This window comes from Sceloporus undulatus, chromosome 2 (genome assembly GCF_019175285.1).
Source record: "Sceloporus undulatus isolate JIND9_A2432 ecotype Alabama chromosome 2, SceUnd_v1.1, whole genome shotgun sequence".
Taxonomy (NCBI): Eukaryota; Metazoa; Chordata; class Lepidosauria; order Squamata; family Phrynosomatidae; genus Sceloporus; species Sceloporus undulatus.
In genome coordinates this window covers 29,046,006-29,067,876 of record NC_056523.1, presented here as the reverse complement: position 1 = coordinate 29,067,876, position 21,871 = coordinate 29,046,006, and the positions used below count along the sequence as shown (strand labels likewise).

General features: G+C 39.5%; 1 protein-coding gene across 13 annotated transcripts in view; it reads left to right on the top strand.

The window, feature by feature from the left end:
• Positions 1–21,871, top strand: part of CADPS (calcium dependent secretion activator) — a 466,363-nt gene that overhangs the window by 178,802 nt on the left and 265,690 nt on the right. For all 13 annotated transcript variants that reach the window (XM_042450102.1, XM_042450101.1, XM_042450096.1 and 10 more), the window contains exons 4-6: positions 4,837–4,917; positions 15,430–15,663; positions 21,545–21,666. In XM_042450102.1, coding sequence (XP_042306036.1) covers positions 4,837–4,917; positions 15,430–15,663; positions 21,545–21,666 — 437 coding nt within the window. The remainder of the gene's footprint in view (positions 1–4,836; positions 4,918–15,429; positions 15,664–21,544; positions 21,667–21,871) is intronic.

The window sequence follows — 21,871 nt, the reverse complement described above, 5'->3', positions numbered from 1 at the left end:
TAAGGAAACCGACATCTCACACCCCACTTCTCATCTGTAGACTAAGCATGCTCAAATTCCTCAAGTGTTGCTCATGAAGCTTGGTCTCTATATGCATTACCACCTTGGTCACCCTTCTCTGGACACATTCCATATTGCCAATACCATTTATAAACTGTGGTACCAAGACCTTTCTTGAGGGAGGAGTAAGAACTATGGCTGATGAGTAGTTAGCATCAGAAGAAAGTGAAACATTAGATAAAACCTGATGTAAAGGGGAGATTGAGTCTAGTGTGCATTAACTAATTTGTGGGATGAAATCTTTTTTAAATGCATTTTATTTTTTTTATTTCATTTATATTCTTACTTTCTTTTACCCACATCTGATAAATAATTAGCTAGGGATTGTTGTTATTATCAGTATTTTAACTCAATAAATCCAGGCATATTTCATCAGCATTTCAAGTGCAATGCAAATATTTTACAGATGACCCTCCACATCCATGGATTCTTTATTCATGGATACAACCATACTTTGCTCAAAAATCTTCCAGAAGGATATAAATGTCAAAAAGCAAACCTTGATTTTTGGCATTTTATATAAGGGATACCATTTCGCTATCATTTATATATAAAACATATATAAAATACATTTTGCATTGTATTTAATGGGACTTGAGCATCCATAGATTTTGCTATCCACAGGGGGTCCTGGGACCAAATGCCAGCAGATAACAAGGATGCACTGTATTTTGAAACTGTTCTCCCAAACTGTCAGGTTTAGGAGATTATTGCATTGTATTTAAAGTGACTTATCCCTGACGGGATACAGTTACATTGAATTTTAAAACCGGGTGTTATCGCACGCAGCTGCGGCTGGACAACCTGTATGCAGCCTAGATCCCGGCCATATTTATCCTGTGGCTTTTAAAAAGTGGGAGCTTGCTGTTTTTGAAAAGCCGCAGGATAAGTGTGGCTGGGATCCGGGCTGCATATGGATTGCACTTGCTCAGCCATGGCTGCATGTCATAATGCCCAGTTTTAATATTAAATGTGACTGTATCCTGTGAGGGATAAGTCGCTTTAAGTACAATGCAATAATCTCCTTTACCATTGACATTCTAAACCAATTTCAGAGTCCTATCCTGGTTGGGGCTAGAGGTAGATGGGACTCTGTCTCAAGGATCTTGTTGTTCTGTGCCTTCAAGTTTTTCTAGGATTGAGAGTATATGACTCGCCTAAGGTTATCCAGTGGGTTTTCATGGCTGAGCAGAGGACTGAACCCTGATCTCCAAACTCATAGTCCAGTGCCCAGATCGCTACACCATACTGGCTCTCATAGCAGGCACACTGTATTTACACTATCACATTCATATCAGGTATACTGTATTTACACTAGGATGGCTGCTTACAAATAAAAAAGAAGAAGAAAAATGCAACAGTTTAAGAAAGGAAAAAAGTGGATACAGACTTGAATAACATCTGGATGTGGTGATTTGTATATATCACCACATTCAGATGTTATTCAAGTCCCTATGCTCTTTAGTCCTTTCTTTTACTGTTGCATTTCCTTTCTCCTTTTTTGTGAATTTGTAAGCAGCCATCCTAATGTAAATACAGTGCAGTATTAAAATTGACCTTGCTAAATCACGTCAGAGTGTACCTGATGCTAAGGTCCAAGCAAACAATGGAGCAACAGTCCCATGCATGAGGCTCATAATCCTCATCTCTTTTTCATCCTAAGAAACCTTACTGTGGTTCATAGTCCCAGGGAGAAACAATGACTTGTGAATGATTTAATATGGAAAGGACTTTATTGAGTGGATGATATTGGTTGTTTTGAGAAGATAGATGTCTAGAATAGATATATAATCTCCAAGATGAAAAAAGGATGAGATATAATACATCAGTGGGTTACTGTAATTGTCATTTAGGCTGAATGTGTTAATGTACTTAGCATAGAAATGACAGCTTTATCTGGAGAGATTTATTATTTATCTTAATGGGGACAACGTACTCATCACCATGGTGCATGACACAGAGTATTCCTATCTTTACATTCTTATGCAGAAGTGTATAGAAGTCAGCTTCCTATTCACTTTACTGATTGAACTGTGTTGCAAAGTTTTGCATATGTAAGGAACTCAGAACTAATACAGTGGGCCCCTGATATTACGTTTGCCATATCCCGCCTGGGGGCGGGACTTTCCCGGTTTGGGGTGGGTCTGCACGGTCCCGCCCCGGTTTGCCCCCGCCCCTGGGCTGAGGGGAGGATTCCCTCCCCGCTTGGGCTCCGCCCCCGCTGCCGTCGTGGCGAGGCCGGGGCCCAGGCTGCGAGGGAAAGCCTCCCTGAGGGGAGGATTCCCTCCCCGCTTGGACTCTGCCCCCACCACCGTCGCGGCTAGGCCGGGGCCCAGGCCGGGAGGGAAAGCCTCCCCTCAGCGAGGCTCCTATTCAAATGTAGGACACATTAAAAATGTGTCCTACATTTGAAAATTTTGTCCTACATTTTTCCCGGTTTGGAGTTCCTGACGAATGGCAACCCTACCTGATATCCACTGGGGTTTGGTTCCAGCACCCCACATGGATACCAAAATCTGTTGGTGCTCAAGTCTACACCATTATATACAATGATGTAGTAAAATGGCATCCCTTTAATAAAATGGCAAATTCAAGGTTTGCTTTTTGGAATTTATATATTTTTAATATTTTCAAGTCATGGATTGCTGAATCTGTGGATAAAATATCTGTGGACACAGAGGGCCAGGTGTAATCAAGTTCAACAATATCCATGTGTGTACACCTGGATTTCTCAGCCAGGGTCTCTGGTAGCCTAGGGTTCACCAGGGGATCTGTGAGAGAACATTATTGGAAATAAATACACCTTTTTGTAATAGAGATAATAATTTTGATGTAGGAGTCCCCCAAGGCCTGACAAGTATTTCAAGAGTTCCACCAGGGTAAAAAATATCCAAAAAGGCCAGTGTAAACTGACAGAAAGTCATGCTTGCAACAGAAGTCTGTGTGAATGGTTTGACCTATGTTCTGTCTTCAGGGGTCAAATTGTACTTAGATCTGCATAGACTGAAACCTGGATTCAAGTGCCAGTTGAGTTGCACTTGTTTCTTTTTTCCACTTCCAGTTTTGTTTTTAGTTTTGTTGCTTTCATTTAATAATAAATAGTCTAGTTCTGGGGGAGAAATGCATGCTGCTGTTGTCACATATACCACATTTATCTTGCCAAAAGTCAATAGATAATATGGTGTAATATATAGGCTTCCATTATCTGTACAGAGGTAGAATAGAACAGATGCAAAAATGAACATCTTACCAGGTCTTAGATAAAGTATACATTATCAAAGCTTTAAAACCTTTAATATAAATGCCATGGGGAATACATTTAAGTAGTAATGTCTTTTCAGCAATCTATTTTACTGATGTTTCTCTTTATAAAAGGTATAATAGCCTTCTTTTGATACTGATGATTGACAGTGGCTGTTTTGAGAAATTTAGGGGGAGAGTAGGTATGTTAATCTATTGCAGCAAAAACAACAGTGTCTTGTAGCACCTAAAAAACTAACAAATTATATTTGTCTCTGTGGACTGCAACCTAATTCACTGCAGCTTTTGTGGACAGCAACTCACTTGACCTGCAGTTATTTTAAAAGTTTTTTGATAAAGTAAGACAACATAAATGTTTGCATGTATATAGATATGTATTCATGACATCTGTTGAAGCTACTCAGGGCTGGAAAGTGCACAAAATGAGCTCACAGTTAAAAGTTAAAATATATCTCAATATGCCATCCAACAATAAAATAACCACCAGCAGAAACTAATTTTTATAGCCTTGCTCAAAGAACATGACAGAGAAGAACAATGGGGTTTTAAAAAAAGCCTTAAGGTCAGCCTTTAGGTCTTCACAAATCTGACTGGTGAAAGTCTGTTTGGCATACATAAGTACATTGATTTAATCACAAGCCCACATGAACACAAAGTTAATCTGGACCTTCATAGGCATAGTGCTAAACTATCTATGTAATGCAGAATGAGAAGCTGAGCACTCCTAGCGAGTATAGAGTAAGGATTCCCTGTGAACATTATTTTCAGTCCAAAACCAAAGCATACACTGATTCCAATAAAATGAATGGAAGTGGCAGTATAAATTTATTCTTGCTGGAAAAAAGCCGTTTGTGACCTTTGCCTGCAAAACTGCCTTTTGTTCATATTTTGAAGCAGAAGTACGAAAGATTATAAAGGAAAAAAGTCACAATAATTACTTCAGCCTCCCTTTTCTACAGATAACTGACTGGACAGTGCATCCTTTTATGAATGAAGTGAACAATGTTGTAGAATGTGGCAGTTAGCAAGCAAAATGATTCACCTCTTTCAATAGAAACTGCATACAACAAAATCTTTTGGAAATGTAACATTATTGTACGTACAACTGCATATGTCAAAGTTCTGTACGTTTGTATTATTCCGGATCTGTATAATTCCAAGACAAACTTGAATATTAATAACAAGTGTAGTATGTCTTCTACATAGCTTGGTTTTGAGCAGATTATCAGTCCCCAAACCTTAACTAGGCTAAGAATGAGATGAATTGATAACAACAAATATTCTGAGCATATAGAGAGTGAAATTAATTTTATTATTGAGCAAAGCCAACCAGTGGGGAGACATAGGGAAGAAAACTTTTGTACATATGGTACAATTTTCAGGATTTTTTTCACAATAGATTGCCTTATTCAAAATGGTGATGATAATGAAAAATATGGTTACAGAAGATGCTGAGATTTAATGCTTTTTAATCATTTATTTATCCTGTCTTTATTTTTTATATATTTAATGCAGCTGGATAATCCAGATGAACAAGCAGCACAAATCAGGCGGGAATTAGATGGACGTCTTCAAATGGCAGATCAGATTGCCAAGGTAAAAAACCAAGACAAAACAAAAAGCCCTGCTAGTGCTATTGTGATTTAATCTTTCCTGCATTCGATACATTTGTAAAGATAGCTGTGTCAGTTTGTGTGTGGGCACCTTGAACCAATGTGTATCCCATGACAAATCAAGATACAGTTGGCGATAGATTAGGTAAAACATCCCTCACATCACTAAAAATTATGTAAATAGGTTTTATTTACATGTGCCTTTTTATTTGTATTGAAAGAAACACTTGCATTGCTATGCAACTGATCTTTTACTTCCACTGTAAATAAATAGCAGACATGGAAAGGGACAATCCAGTTTGGAAAGACACACATTTTAAATTTTTTATTTTAAATGTTTGTATATTTTAACATTGTAAGATGCTTTCAGTCTCTTTTTTGAAAAAGGGACTGAAACAACAGCAACATTCAACTACGCCCAGACTAGGTTCCTGAATGGTGTTGGTTCCTTTATTGTTGTTGTTGTTGTGTCCCTTCAAGTAATTGCCAAATTATAGCTACCCTATAGTGAACCTATCACAGGGTTTTCTTGGCAAGATTGGTTCAGAGGGAGTTTGCCTGTGCCATCATCTGGGGCTGAGAGAGTGTGAATTATCCAAGGTTAGCCAATGGATTTACATGGCCCAGTGTGGATTCAAACCTTGATGTCCAAGGATCCTAGTCCAAGACTTAGACCACAACATTTCACTGGCTCCTCTTGGCCCTTTATATAACTAATAAAAGTTATCATGCAATGTTGTGATTGTTTTGGGTGACCTTAGGGCAGGTGGTATCTCTTATCTTTCTATATCTGTATTTTTAGAAAGGGTCTGCACTTTTTGGCTGGCCTAACCATCTAAGCCAAATTGTTGCCTCTGGGTTCACCCACTCACTGTCCAGTACAAAAAGATCTCCTTTCTGGAGAGGAGAACAGCCAGTGCTCTGCGAAACAGGCTCAGTCTTTCTGCTTTCAGCCCCTTCAGCCATTGCTAGCTGCAGGAAAGGAGTCTCCCACTTCTCCTTCCTACATGGCAATGAGAATGGGGAGAATGTGGGTGCCAGCTGATGTTCAGCAGGAGGACTGAATAGTGACTGTGGAAGCATCTTCCCATTTTTCCCAGTGGGGGAATTATCCATATTTGTGTGGAAAGTAGGCTTCAGTGGCAATATCATGTCAACTTCAAAGCCAGAAATGGAAATGCAATCTTTTGTTCTGCTCACATAGCCACATTACGTGCATTAGCAAGTTCGAAATAGTTCTCTGTCTTATGAAAACCTAGGCCCATGAGAAGATGACATAAAGAATTAGCACACAGAAGCTTAAGGGTCTAATTATAGTATCCAATGCAAGGGAAGGAAGGCTTCTTGCAGAGTAAAAATGGACCTTGTGATATGATGAAGGTATAAACTGTGTGAGGGAAAAGGGGCATGCTTTGTGCTTATGAGGTGGGTCACTGGGAATACCTGGGCAGCTGTGGCTCTCAAAAAAATGCCCTGAGACACAAAAGGGGAAGCTCATCATGTGCTTTTTCCCATCATTCTTGTTATACATCTGGGATGAAAAAAAAATCTGTGTCCAAGCCTTCCTGTCTGGAAGAACAAATAGGATGTAGCATACTCCTGATAAGACCAAATATGCTGTTGTCAGCCTATGAAGCTGAATATATTAATAGCCCCAACCTACTCTGGTTCATCCTCCCTTGTATCAAAAGAAGCACAGGTATACAAGGAGTCCCTCTGGAATCTTCCACAGATCCCTGAAGGATAAGTGCCAAGTTCAATGTTTGTGTACTAGCATTTGCTTGGCTTCTTTGCAGAATCTTGAGAACATGGCATATTTCACTGTAAGATTTCTTAGTGAAACAGTCATGAAATACCCAAGTGAGTCTCTAATTGTTGTTGTTGTTCATTATTTAGCACCAGTTTTTGGAAGAACACTATTCCCTCTTCGCCTTTGCCCTTATGCTTTGCATTCCAATTTCCAAAAGATATTGTCAAGGCAAGGGAGAAATGCCCCCAAAAGAAATCCCTACTGAAAGATAAGATCAAAGAACAATGAAGTAGATACTTCTAGAAATTAGTAGCAGAGTAAGACCCTATATTTGGGCTTATTTCTAACCTGTTTGGACTATTTTAATTAAGAAACCATGCACAAACAAAAAGCAGTTGAAATAATGCTATCAAGTTTAGTTTTGTTTAATCTTGCTGTTTAGCATATGAATAAATGGTAAGGAAAAAAGGGTACTTCACTTCCTTTGATACAGGGGATGATGACATTTGTATCTTCTGAAACTGGCACTGAAAGAATTTTAAGTGCAAGTTCTCACCTGAATTGAGAGCTTTGTCAACAACCCAGTACAGAAACTCTCCAGGTCAATGTTACCTAATGCCTCATTTTGTATGATTCTAAAATATGGGGCATGGGGAATCCACCCCTTTGGGGGGAAATTATTAGTTCATTTTAAAAAAAGGTCAGGTTCTCTTTATTCAGGGGATCTGCTCCCATCCCAGTGCAGTAAAACACTTGAATATATTGTGATGCAAGTGACCAATGCTATCAAAATCAATTGCAATGTCTGCCACCAAGAGACACCAAGAAAAGGCAGGGCTGCTCCAAGGAAGATGTGAATGGTCATTCCAGGATGTTACATCTGACTGGGTATGGGATGAGACCAAGAAAGGGACAGAGGCACTAATTTAGCATACAGTTGCTATTGTTCAAGATCATAGTTAGCAATCTTTCAACAGAGCCAGTTGTCTGCATTGACAATTTCTTGATATTGACAAGATGTAACTGCCAGAGTAGTTTAGTTTGCCTTAAAGAGACAAGAATTGCTGCTGCTTGGGGTCAGTTAAAGAGCCAATGAGATTTTGTGCAGCTGTTCTAGACAGCAAGCTTTGGAGTAGCAGAGACTGCCTTGGAGAAAGTTTCTCAGGTTTCAATTTCTTCAAAGAGTATGAGATCTAATCATTGGAGCCCAATGGCAGGGGTATTTCCATAGGATTAAGGTGATGGAATTCAGATGGAATGAACCTATTCAGAGAGTACTAAAGTGTATCTATCTCCTCTTTGGAGCTACTGTTGTTTGAAGGTTCTGCACTGGATGCAGAGTCATCACAGCTTCCAAAAAATCATACCATATATGAGTGTCACTGCTCAGGAAAGACTGCTTACTAGAACTACTTTTTTTTTTAATGAAGCTATCCTCTGTAAAACAAGAGTTCACCCAAGTTTCCTAGATTGTCATATGTCAGGAACTGGTGTTTCTGCCTTAGTGGAAATCTAAAGTCCTCAAAGCACATGTAGCAAATGTGAGCTTAACCAACTGAGTAACCAAAGGCAACCATTGAGTATCTTTCCAAACAAGAAACCAAGGGGAAGATATACAATATGGAAGGCACTGTTGAAAGACAAAGAAAGAAGAGAATTGTATGTTGGAAGAAGATTTAATACAATCTCATTAATTCTATTTCTTGGCTAAGGGATTATTTGAGATAATCAGTCTGGAGCAATGCCTATAAGTTGTGTTTTGGATATGAGTAGCTATTATTCGAACTCTCCTAAGTGTACAGGTTAGTCTTGGTCTTGGGCAAAAAACCCTACGTGTTTTAACTAGATAGAATTCAGAGACATAGCCACATTAGTATGCAGTATCAGTATGCAAAGGGATCTTGTAGCACCTTTGAGACTAACTGATCCCTTTGCACACTTTAACTAGGTAGTGTGCCATATTCTGCAGCTGAATTAATGAATCTATTAAGAATAGTTTCTTAGGTTTGAAATGTGTGCCTAGAATAAATATCAGTATGCAAAGGGATTTTGTAGCACCTTTGAGACCCGCTGAGAGAAAGAAGTTGTTTAGTCTTGAAGGTGCTACAAGATCCCTTTGCATACTGATATTCCACACTAACACAACTAAAGGTTGTGTAGCTGAAACAGATGACCCTTTAAATCCCGCTTCCAGACATCTTGGGAGTTTGGCGTTTATACAACGCAAAGTCCAAAGATGTCTGGAAACCAGCCTGAGAGGGAATTTACCAGGCAGGTCCAGCTCCATCAGGACTAGCTTGAAGGAAGGAGACTCCGCCCTCCATATCTGCCATCCGCCAGCCTGAGAGGGAGTTCACCAGGCAGGTCCAGCTCCATCAGGGCTAGCCTGGAAGAAGGAAGAGCCCTCCCTCCAATCCATCTGCCTTGGTCCAGGCCTCAGAGGGAGAGAAGAACCACTGGGCATCATCTCCTTTCCCTCCACTATTCCCTTCTCCTTTTGTTTTGTGTCTTTTAGATTGTAAGGGCAGGGAACTGTCTGATTAAAAATGATAATTGTAAGCTGCCCTGAGAGCCATTAGGGCTGAAGGGTGGGGTATAAATACCTAAATAAATAAATAAATAATAGAAGCCAGCCAGCTGCCCAGATGTGGACAGCTTCGAGACACTTTGGCGGCACAGAATTTACATTCACATTCTTATTTATTTATTTATTTATTTATTGTTTTCACCCAGAAGTCTTTTTATGAACTTTTTTTAAACAAAGGGAAATTGGGAATTGTGACTCCTTAAGGCTGAAGTCTTAATTGTCTTAATTGTCACTTCTTCAATCTGAAGATACTTGTTTACTTCACATTTTGTGGTATTTGATCTTCTCAGCCAATTTAATTAATTAATTAATTGATTGATTGACAGCCCCCTTTTCTCCTACTGACAGCATATAATATAAGGCAGTTTACAGTATTGCACTGAGCTAATATGTGGGATAACAGCAATCACTCTGCTCAGAAAAGAGACTGTTTCAGAGATAATACTGTGCCTGCTTTAGTATTGTAGCACACATGCAAATCTCACTACTCCACTACAGATTTCATTTTCATTAGAGCATAACAGGTGTTTATCACATTTTTGAATTAAATGATACAATGGCCCCTTGGTATCCACCGAGGTTTGGTTCCAGGACCCCTGGATGCTCTAGTCTCATTAAGTACTATGGCAGACTAAAATGGTGTCCCTTATATAAAACAGCAAAATTAAGGTTTCATTTTTTTATTATATATTTAAAAAAATATTTTCAAGCCATGGATGGTTGAATTCATGATAAAGAAACCATACATCCAGAAGTCTGGTTGAAATCAGCTTTTCCTACTGCATATTTTGAAAACATGTTATGTACATTATCAAGTTGAAGGTAACATTCTGGCTGCATTTGAATGACACACGAAGCCAGAGAACCACAGAACCCTGGCCTTTGGGGGATCTGCTGATGGTGCAGCAGATCCCACAGATAGCATAATATTGGTGCAGGTTACTCAGTCACATTGAGTGGCTAGACACACTAAAGGCAATTGGTCTCTACTTTGTTTACTGTGACATCTGAATCTGACAGCAGCTAGCACTCTGCTTTGTTCCTTTCCCAGTAACTAGAGAAAGAAACTGTGCAACATACTCTGGATTTCTTCTCTGACTTGTTGGGAGGGGAATAGGCCAGTTTAGCATCTGCTGCTAGACTGGGATACTATAGTAAAAGAGCAGTTGGGTATCACACACCAGCAGATACCTTTTCCTCAGTAAACTAGAGAGCTCTGGTGGCACAGTGATTAAATGCAGGTACTGCAGCCACAAGGCTGGGAGTTCAATCCCAGGGGCTCCAAGGTTGACTCAGCTTTCCATCCCTTTGTAGGTTGGTAAAATGAGTACCCAGCCTATTGGGGGCAATTAGCTTACAGATTGTAAACTGCTTAGAAAGTGCTGAGTTCACCGATAAGTGGTATAGAAATGTACATGTTATTGATACATGCTAGAGTCCCTGCAGTTTGCTGGCTTAGTGTGACATCTGAATGCAGCCTCTGTCTCTAATCTCCACTCCCATCCCAATTAGTAGAATGAGGGGGAATTACTGGGATTTACAGTCCCCAAAACAACATATACAGGACTGTATGATATCCACCTGTTCTATACGGATCATTGGCAGGGAAACCTAAAGTCTTGCAAAGGTCCCCAGGGTCTTATAATTTTATGTTTCCCACAGTAAGTTCCAGTGATAGTGTTGTGAAGAAAAATGCATGATATACAGGTTCTCACGTTATGTTAGTTACTAGTAATAAGAGTTTCTATAGCCAGGCTTGCTTTACTTGGTTGAATAATCATTATGAAAGTTCCTTACAGACTAATCGGTAAGCCTATTAAAAAAGACACGCAGCCAGTGAGCTGATCAGAAACTTGTAGCTAACAGATGAATATAATTATTCATTAGGTTATATTTCTTGAATAAGAAGTCATTAAATTATATTAGTCATTGGAAAGGTTCCAAAAAAAAATCTCATTCATTAAGGAACCACTTAATGAGAAATTTCTTCTATAGCCTTCCTCTAACTTTATATTTCAGTTGTCCATTGTCTCTTCATTAAAATAAAAATTCACTGGCAATAAGTACATAATATCTGGCCTAAAAACTAGATAGGACATAAAATGGCAAAGCTATACAGAATGAAAGTTGAGTAAAATTACTTTAGTGATTGATTTCAATATATATTAATACACTGGCCAGTTCTTAAATTCGTGGGCTGATAAAGTAGCAACAGGCAAGAACAAATGTAAGTCTTTATAAGATTTTTGGTCAAACTGTACCAGGGCAACATCAGGTACATTTGGCTGCCCATGGATTACAGACAAGTTCCTTTCGGGGTTCCTTTTGGGGGGAAGGACAGTTGAACAGCTGAGTCCAAGGACTGAAGACTCTGAAGAAACCCTTTTCCTTCTTAATGTATCTGTGTTAATCTTCAACAGAATTTATCAAACACCAGGATTTGTTCTATACGATTTATGTGAAGCATGATTTCCCTCCTTTTAGCAGTGTATTCACAAAAGACTTCCTAGAGCTGCTGGCATAAGGACCATGTTCCCATACCTGGAACTGTTTTTCTTTCTGCCAATATTTAGATGCTCATGCCCCCAACTAGGAGATCTTGGACCACATCTGTATGTTCCTGAGCCTAAAAGAGCAACTACAGGGCTGTACATACAGGTGGCAGGATGCCGCACCTTTTTGCCCCTGATGGAGGCCTCGGCAAATGTGCGCTGTTGCCTCCGGAGGGAACAAAAAGATGTGAAAACACACTACTTGCTCACCAGTAACCATTTAAAGTCATAGACAGTGTCCTGGGAAGGTGAAGTGCTGTTCCAACCCTTTTTGAATACAGTGGGCCCTTGGTACCTGCAATGGCTTGATTACAGGACCCCCTGTGGATACCAAAATCCATGGATGTCCAAGTTCCATTAAATACAATGGATAGTAAAATGATGTCCCATATATAAAATGGCACAATTCAGGTTTGCTTTTGGGAATTTATATATTTTTTGAATATTTTCAAGCCATGGATTGTTGAATCCATGGATAAAAACATCCATAGATACAGAGGGCTGACTGTAATGGCATTTCTGGTGTCAAATTTTTGTTCATTTATTCTTTTGCACAGAGCCAGCCTGTTTGAACTATGTAATAAAATCACACTGAAAGAGACTCACCTACACACAAATGATCATATTATAGTTAAAATGTGTAGCCACAGTATAATAACATCCATGGCTAATGAAATTGACTTCTAGAAAGGACAAGCATTTCTCAAATAGGTCTCATTGAGAAGTCAAGGTGACAGCCTCTTCCTCTTCCTTCTCCTTATTTCATCTATTAGATCCACCATTAGCCTGTGAAAAGCATAATAAGATTATCAACTCAGAGTGTTAAAAACACTAGGGATATTTTCAAGAGTCAGATCCAAATCCTCAATTAAACTCTTAAGCAGAGTGGAGCCAGTACTTTGTTAGGCCTGCAACAGGAGAACCATCTGTAAAGTATGTCAGGTTGAAAGAGATGGGGGATGCATAGGCCCTCAGAAAATTAGGTATCAAAAATAGAGAATGAATCCCCCATTAAAGAGACCTATTGGAAGAGTTATTTTCTGCTGCTTGTGACCAAGATCTTCTCAGTGCACTATGCTAGTGGTTGCACTTTATCTATACCCTCCAACTATCCTATTTGTCAGGGACCATACCAGTTAATCTGTGGTCACCCCACTTTTTTGAGCTGTTTTTGGAATGTCCCAGTTTCTCTCTGCTCTTCTCCCCCCCCCCCCCCCCCTTTCCACAGATTACTTCTGTTGCTATAAAGTGCAAAAGTCATTTGTACTCAACCCAGTGGGCAGAGAGGAGTGAGGTGGAATCTTATCTTTCTCAGTAGGCTCAGGCAAAAGTGAACTGCTGCAGCCTCTCCTAGCTTGTGTGTTCTTCCTCAGTAATCCCTTTTGTTATCTTGACCACATGCTGATGTTGTTTGACCACATGTGTCCTCATTTTCATGTGTGAAATGTTGGAGGATATATTTTCCAGGGTTGCACAGATGGGGAGAGGCAAGTACAATCTTCCAGATCCCAGCAACCTGTTTCTCTAGTCCCTCACTTTCTTCACAGCTACTGCTTTTGTTGTTGATGTGTGTGTGGCAACCTCATGGGTAAAACCGTGGGGTCGCGACCTTCTCTCAGGATAGCAATGCTCATCAAGATTGAAACGTGGCAGTTCTACTGGCAAACCATAGGACTTCGACCTTCTCTCGAGATGACAATGCTTTATCCATAATTAGATAGATAAGCCCATGTTGATTCGGCTGGCTTAGCTGGTCTCCATATCCTGCTTCCTTGCCTCAAGAGCACGCACCAAGCATGCACTGATCACGCACCTGTCATGCCAGTCAGATGACCTAGGAGCAAGGCTATCATCAATGATTGTAAGGAAGACAATGGACGGAAGTAAGCAAAATCACAATAAAAGGCCCAGCCAGAAACCTGGCTGGGAGGCAAGCTTGTGAGGAAGCTTGTGCACCCCATTCCTGTCTCTGCGTCTCCTTGCCGCGACATGTGTGCCTTTAAGTCATTTCTGACTTATGGCATCCCTAATACAAACATATAATAGGGTTTTCTTGCCAGGTTTCCTCAAGGGGGTTTGTCATTTCCTCATCTGAGGCTGAGAGAGTGTGACTTGCCCAAGATCAGTGGGTTTACATGGTTGAGCTGGAATTCAGACTTTTGTTCCCAGAATCTTAACATTCAAACCACTATACCACTCTGTCTTCCACTTTTGCCTCTACTGGCACTGACTACATCAGTGTACGTTCATCAGAGGAATGCCCTAACAGGCTTAAAAAGACATAGGCTCAGCTCACACTACATTTTTATCTTACCATCTCTTAGCTAGACCCAGATACCCAGGCCCATAATCTAGCAATATAAAAATAATTGCATGGCATTTATGATGGTGTAGTGGCTTGAATATAGAGCTTTGACCTGGGAGACCAGGGTTCTAATCCCTGCTAAGCCATGGATATCTACTGGGTGACCTTGGACAAGTCACACTTTCTCAGCCTCAGAGAGAGGCAAAGGTAAACCCATCTGGACAATTATTGCCTAGAAAACCCTATAAGGTCACCTTAGGGTCACCATAAGTCAGAAACCAGTTGAAGGCACACAACAACATTTGTAATAGTGTACAAATCACCCACAACTACAAGGAGCCTTTCGCCAATGTTTCAGTTAAACCAAATATAACATTAGGTTTTGAGCCTGTTTATTCTTAAATCTTTCAACATGAAATGTCTCTTCAATAGTTAGATTAGCCCTGCTGGGATAAGTATCATAAGGTTCAGTAAATTAAATATAATTGGAATCTGTTGGAGTTTGCTGGCATGATCTGTATCTAAGTAGGGAGAAAATGACATCCAAGCTAGGAGGACACCATCAGGATTAGATTGTTTCAAAAGAAGTTTGTGAATGCCGCTCATATTGAAAGAATGTGTAAGGAGAATGTGGTGCTGCACATTCTGCCTCTGCTCTTCTCACTGACACACCTGGCAGCTACATCTTCCCCTGTTGCCCCATTTGGAATTTGCTAGAGGAGACTATGCATATGTACCAAAGGAATAACAGAGTGTGTTCAAAGAATTCAGAATAGTAAATATTGCAGGTAGCCTCATCCCTGCCATTTGTGCATTCAGCGTCCCTATATGCATACCGATACATGAACACAGAATTCATCCTTGCAAAAGCTGAGCTTGATTTAACTAGAATTCCCACATGTATGGAGTCACTATTACGGCTTCCAGTAGCTTTGAGAAAGGTTGTCACAGGCACATTTTTGAATAGTGCACCTCATTCATAACCTAATCTCTTCTTCTTTGCTACTCCATCTTTTCAAGTCAGTACCTGAAGATAGCTCCTGGTTGTTGAAGCCAGATCTGTCAGGGGATGTTGGTGTTGGATGTGTTGTTGTTGTTTTGCAATGGCACCTAACCCTTTGGAGTGTCCTTCCAAGAGAAATATGGCAGGCCACCTTTCTGTGGCCTAGTCTATACATAACATCAGAGTGCTGATAAGCTATATATTTTACAGAAAACTACATATTATATTATATTATAAATATTTGTTGGTTTGATGTGATTATTTATATTTTAATTTTATTTTTGTCTTTCAATCTCAGGAGCGCAAATTTCCTAAATTTGTATCCAAAGAAATGGAAAACATGTACATTGAGGAACTGAAGTCATCTGTCAATTTGCTAATGGCAAACCTGGAAAGCATGCCAGTCTCCAAAGGTGGGGAGTTCAAGTTGCAAAAGCTAAAACGCAGCCACAACACCTCAATTATTGATATGGGAGAAGAAAATGAAAACCAGCTTTCAAAGTCAGATGTTGTGCTGTCATTTTCTTTGGAGGTAAAAATGTACAATTTTTCTACAGGCCACTTGGAAATAATCACAATAAAAGAAAAAGTCTTAGCCATCAATATGTAGCTAATGAGAGCTTAAAAGAAGTGTTGTAAAGTCAGCAAAAAACAAACAAACAAATGGATTACCAGTACCCAAGAAGATTAATCTTCTAAGAAACAACATACAAATCTGTTTAGATTTGCTCTTTTCATTACCTTGCAGCCCCATTAGTGCAGTCTGTTAGCAGAATTTAGTTGAACCAGTTAACTAAATTAAAGACTGCTTGCTTGCCTAGAAATTTCTCATTCAAGGATGTGATACATGTGATTGCTTAAAAAGGTGTTGATCTGCAGTTGTTATTCTAAATCAGTCTTGTATTTTCAAACTCATACCTACATTTCCACAGTACTTTAGCAGGATCTAGAAAGATCTCATTCAAAAATACATTACCCATGATAGCTTTAAAAGTTCTTGAACCACAGTTGATCCACAGTTGTTACTCTGAATCAATCTTTTATTCTGAATCAATCAAAAATATACCTGTATTTGCACAATAGTTTGGCAGAACGTAAAAAGATCTCATTCAAGGATATGATATATTTGATTGCTTTAAATGTTGTTCATCCACAGTTGTTATTCTGAGTTAATCCTGTGTTCTCAAACAATCCAACACATGCCTGGATTTCCATAGTACCTTAACAAAACTTCCATCTTCACTGTCTCAGAATAGTTGAATGTCTTTGTGCCATGAAAGGAATTTAGATCTTCACCTTGTGTACAGACTTGAGATACCAAATACAGTCTCCTTCCTTGGAGGTCTTTAAACAGAGGCTGGATGGCCATCTGTCAGGGATGCTTTGATTTGGATTTCCTGCATGGCAGGGGGTTGGACTGGATGGCCCTAGTGGTCTCTTCCAACTCTATGATTCTATGATTCTATGATTTCATTCAGTCATCAAAAATACAACACAAAATGAAGTGGACGGGAAGCAAAGGCCCCTAATTATTTTCCTTCCTTCAGTGTTCATTCAGTTGTCTCAGCAGCTTCATCTTGTAATCAAATCTATTATCCTGAAGTAAATAAGTTTTCTCCTGCTTTAATCACTGCTTGTTTAGAAACCCACATGCATCTTTACAATGGAAGATGTCTTTGTTTAGATCAAATGAATGTTGCAAATCAGTCAGAGCAGCCACCCAAAGAGGTCACTCTGAGTTGAGTTGAGTCATCCCTTATTCTTTGAGGTCACACAGGATTGATAAAGGCATATTCTAACAGTGCTAGGCAGTGGGGCTTGTTATAACAAACATTATAAAGGGTAGGAGGGGTGTTTCTTGGTGGCTGTCCTTTTATTGTTTATCATGTCAACATTTTGTTGATATTTGAATCTTTGCCACAGAGGTTTGAATTCCTGCTCAGCCATGAAAACCACTGAATGATCTTCAGCAAGTCACATGCTCTCAGCCTCAGGTGAAGGCAATGGCAAACCTCCTCTGAACAAATCTTCCTAAGAAAACTCCATGATGGGTTTGCCTTAGAGTTGCCATAAGACAGAAATGACTTGAAGGAACACACACACACACACACACACACATTCCTTGATGTTAAATTATAAGTAATCTTAATGCAATATAGCTCCAGTTCAAATAATGTCTGAATACCACAGGAGTGTTGAAGGAGTGGCAGCTTTCCATGCTATCTTGATAACACACAAAGGGGGGACAACTAGTTATCATAGCCAAGTACTGTGATTCCTATCCATACAAATATTGCTCATAGCTGTAGGTTTTTTTCCCTCTTCTCCCAGATTTCCAAGAAGCTAATAGAAAATGTTCCCAACCTTTTCTTTAAAAATATTGTTATGAAGTGGCAAACCTGGCAGAGAAAATTATTTCCTGCTTGGTAACCTTTAATGCTGTTTCCATTTCATCCTTTATTTGTTAACATGTAGATATGGAAAGAATTTACGTTTTGGAAACAGTTGTTGTTGTTTTTCTGACTCATGGAGACCCTAAGTGAACATATCATAGGGTTTCCTTGACAATTTTATTCAGAGTAGTTTTGCCATTGCCATCCTCTGAGGCTGAGAGAGTGTGACTTGCCCAAGGTCACCCAGTGGGTTTGCACAAGTTTATAAAGACTTGAAGGTCTATTTCTGATGTCTCTTTCCCAAACTGGTAGTTGGTTGAGAAAACAATTAGGGAATCACACTCCCTCTTGGTTCCAAACTCTACAGTAACCCATTTTACCTCTCTGTCTCTAATACAAACACAGGCAACAAAGTAATTGTTGCAATTTGAACAGGTCATACTACTAAGTGAAACTAAAGTTAGGCATGACCTCTAGGCTATATACATTTTTAATCTCAGTTACTTGTTCAAATAATCTAAGAACAAAATTAATCTGATACAAGGAACTGGGTATAACCATTCCTGATTCCAACTGGGAAAAAAATCTGGTTAAAGGGGTCAGTTAAACTTTTGTCCTCAAATTTCAAAGACCACTGTATAAAATTAATTATTTGGTGACATTTAACCCAAATGAAAGTATTTTTGAAAGTATTTTTAAACCTCAGATGGGTGTTGTTAATGACAATGTGGTAAATTGGGGATCTTACCACCTTATATGATGGACATGCCAACAGGTGGATGCGATGATCAGGAGCGCTTGTTATCAGCTTCGGCTAATACGCCAGCTGCATCCCTACCTGGACCAGAAGGACCTTGAAACTGTAGTACATGCTCTGGTAACCTCTCGATTGGATTTCTGCAATGCGCTCTACATGGGGCAACCCTTGTACCAAACCCGGAAGCTACAGTTAGTGTAGAATATGGCAGCAAGATTGGTCGCTGGTTGTTCCAGGTCTGACCATATAACACCCATCTTGAAAGATCTTCATTGGCTGCCTTTTTGCCTCCGGGCTCAATACAAGGTGTTGGTAATGACCTATAAAGCCCTAAATGCCTTGGGCCCAGGATACTTGGAGGACCGCCTCTCCCCATATAATCTGCCCCACACACACAGGTCAACAGGGATGAAATTGTTGGAGGTCCCAGTGACACGCTATGTGAGGACCTCACAGAGGGCATTCTCTATCGTGGCCCCTAGATTTTGGAATAGTCTCCCAGATGAGCTCCGCTCCACCACATCTTTAGCTCTTTTTAAAAAGAACCTGAAGACGTATTTCTTTTCCCAAACCTTCCCACCGTGAAAAATCATTTTTTCCTTTACCCCTCTTCATTGATGACCCAGGAATGTATATATCGACTTCCCCTTCTATCTGGCCCTTTTGTTGTTAATATCATTGTGTTGTTTTTAATGCTGTTTTTAATTGATTTTATTGGAATGTTTTTTATATATAATTGTTCGCCGCTTTGATCAAAATTTTGGAAAAGCGGGTTACAAATAAACTATATATATATTAAATAATCCAGTTTGACACTGCTTTAACTTCCATGGCTCCATGCTATGGAATTCTGGGAATTGTATGGTGAGGCACAAGAGCTGTCTGACAGAGAAAGCTCAATGTCTCCCAAACTACAGTTCCCAGAATTCCACAGTGTGGAGTCATGGCAGTTAAAGCTATGTCAGCCTGGATTATTTCTCTAGTGTGGATGCAGCTTTAGAAGAGAATTCCATAGGGAGTAACCACTGAGGCTGCACTTACACTAAAGAAATAATCCACTTTGACACCAGTTCAATGGCCACGGGTCAATGCTATGGAATACTGGGAATTGTAATTTGTTTTGACAGAAGAGCTCTCTGATAGAGAAGGCTAAATGTCTCACATAACTACAGTTCCCAGAATTCTATAGCACTGTACCATGGCAGTTAAAGTGGTGTCAAACTGGATTATTTCTGCAATGTGGATGCAGCCTGAGACTGCTCTATCTCACGTCCTCCCTGGACATTCCTGTGAAGGTGGTGGAACCAAGAGAAAGACCTCCCACAAAGATCTTAAAACTCATGTATGAGGAGATATGATCCTTCAACGTTCTTTGTTTTCTTTCTCTTTGTATCTGTTTATTTTCATTATCGGAGAAAAGTGTTGATTGGATTAAAAATAAATCTTTGGGAAATGGTAATATCATATGCACTGCTGTTGTTTCACAGGGCCTCTTTTTATTATTCTACTCTCTTGAGTTGTTTAGTCATCCTTCCTTGTGTGAAATGATTTTGCATATTGCTGATTAGAGTTGCCACCTGTGTTTTGCAGGAAGCCTTGATTTGTAAGAATAAAAAAACAAAGAAAATTACAGAGAACACAAGTTTTTGTAAACATACAATTTATATTTGCAATTTATATTCCCACATGTAATTTTAAAAGTATTTTTCAATGTACATTTTTCTTTAATAATAATGCGCATTCTTTGTTGTACAACAGAAGTGAGCAAACTTTAGGCTTGCAGGCTTGGCTGTTGGATTGTTTACTAGAAAACCAGTACCCACTAGGGAAAGCCTGGGACACAAAACATGCATTTTGAATTAAATAATGCTAAATGCATTTCTTTTGAGTATTAGAACCAAACTCACAGTCCCTCTGCACAGATATCTACTTCTGGTTCTACTGGTTTCCTTATTTCAGTAGAATGGTTTACAGATGAATGGAGAGAATGATTTTGTTGCCACCATTGTTAAACAATCTTTACCAATCATCTACAGATCGCCTTAAGACAGTGACAGCTATACCCCAGAATAGGTTCAGTATATTGAATAACTTCATTAATATTCCGACTAAAATCCAGAGCAGATTACCTATCCCACTAAGATGGAAGTCACTAGCTACCATTACCTAGTTATTACCAGGAGTTCCTGAGCCATGCCCACACTACAAAAATATGGCTGGGTTAGATGGGAAGATGAAATTTAAGCCATTCTCTTGCCCAGGCTCTTTTTTTAAAATATGGCCCTATTCCTGTTCAAGAACAAAGGTTAAATAAGCATTAATACATAGAGACATCCTTTATTTGGCCAATATAAATTATCCACATAGGTGCAGACTCAATCACATACACATACATGCACTTGCTTCTTGATGCTGTGCATTCTAGTGTGCAACACATATAGTACCCTAATGGTCCAAAGCAGAAGGGAACAGAGTCACTTGAGTTATGCTAGACCATGTACTCTGCAGCCTGATCCTATTAAAGATAATTCAGGAGCAAAGGTGATCTTCCCACTAATAAGCTAGGAGTGCCCAGATAAGGATGAACAGAAAGATGTGATACAAAGGAATGACAGTCTTAAAACCTACATTTTTAACCATTCACATGATTCATGAAGCTTGTGACAGTTGCTTGAAATTTCTGCATGCTCTGCCATGTGCCGGTCATGTGCATTTTCCAGCAGCATTTTGCTAGACTTGATTGAAAACAGCAAACTTGAAAAGGAGTTTTAACTAGCAGTTCTTATGTGAATGGATTCCAAGCTGTCCACTCAGGTTTCCCATAGATTTTCTGGTATATTATCCAGACTTAAATCCAATTTTGCACTAGTTGATGTTCACTAGCATTATGCTGTTTTCTCCTTATCTACCTTGCTCCTCTGTTCTGCCTGAAATCTGCTTTGGAGGCTTTCCAAGTTCCCCTGAGCAGGTTTGGGGCACTTAGAAGAGTAGGTGGGATTCCACTGACATGAAAAATTCTGCCGACCAAGCAAACATGTCAGAACCTGGTCTAGATAGCTTGCTATAATTTGGCAAAGATTTCTGTCTCCCGGTTGTATCAAACAGCATCAAAATAGAGTCTTTTAGATTCTCTGCTCATAGCACAGTAAATTCACATATGCTCACTGCACTCTCAGAAGCAATAGGTAGATTGTGTTTGTTACTAGAGCTGTATCCTGAATGCAGAATTTTCTCCAGTGCTGTTTTTTCCCCTTATTTAATAGGTTGTCATCATGGAGGTTCAGGGTCTCAAATCTTTAGCACCAAACCGCATTGTATATTGCACTATGGAAGTCGAAGGAGGAGAAAAACTACAGACAGATCAAGCTGAAGCATCAAAACCAACGTAAGTTTTTCTTCACTTGCATCAGATTTTTTTTTACTTTCCTCCAGCCTTGTCACAAGCATGAAGAAAATAGTTAATCCTTCTACCTTAAATGCAAGAAATAGCTCCCCATAGGAGACAATTACTTGGCCTAAAATTAATGACTCCTAAGCCATGGCTTATAGCACATTCTTTAGTTTTGCTGAAGTTAGTGAGACATATCATA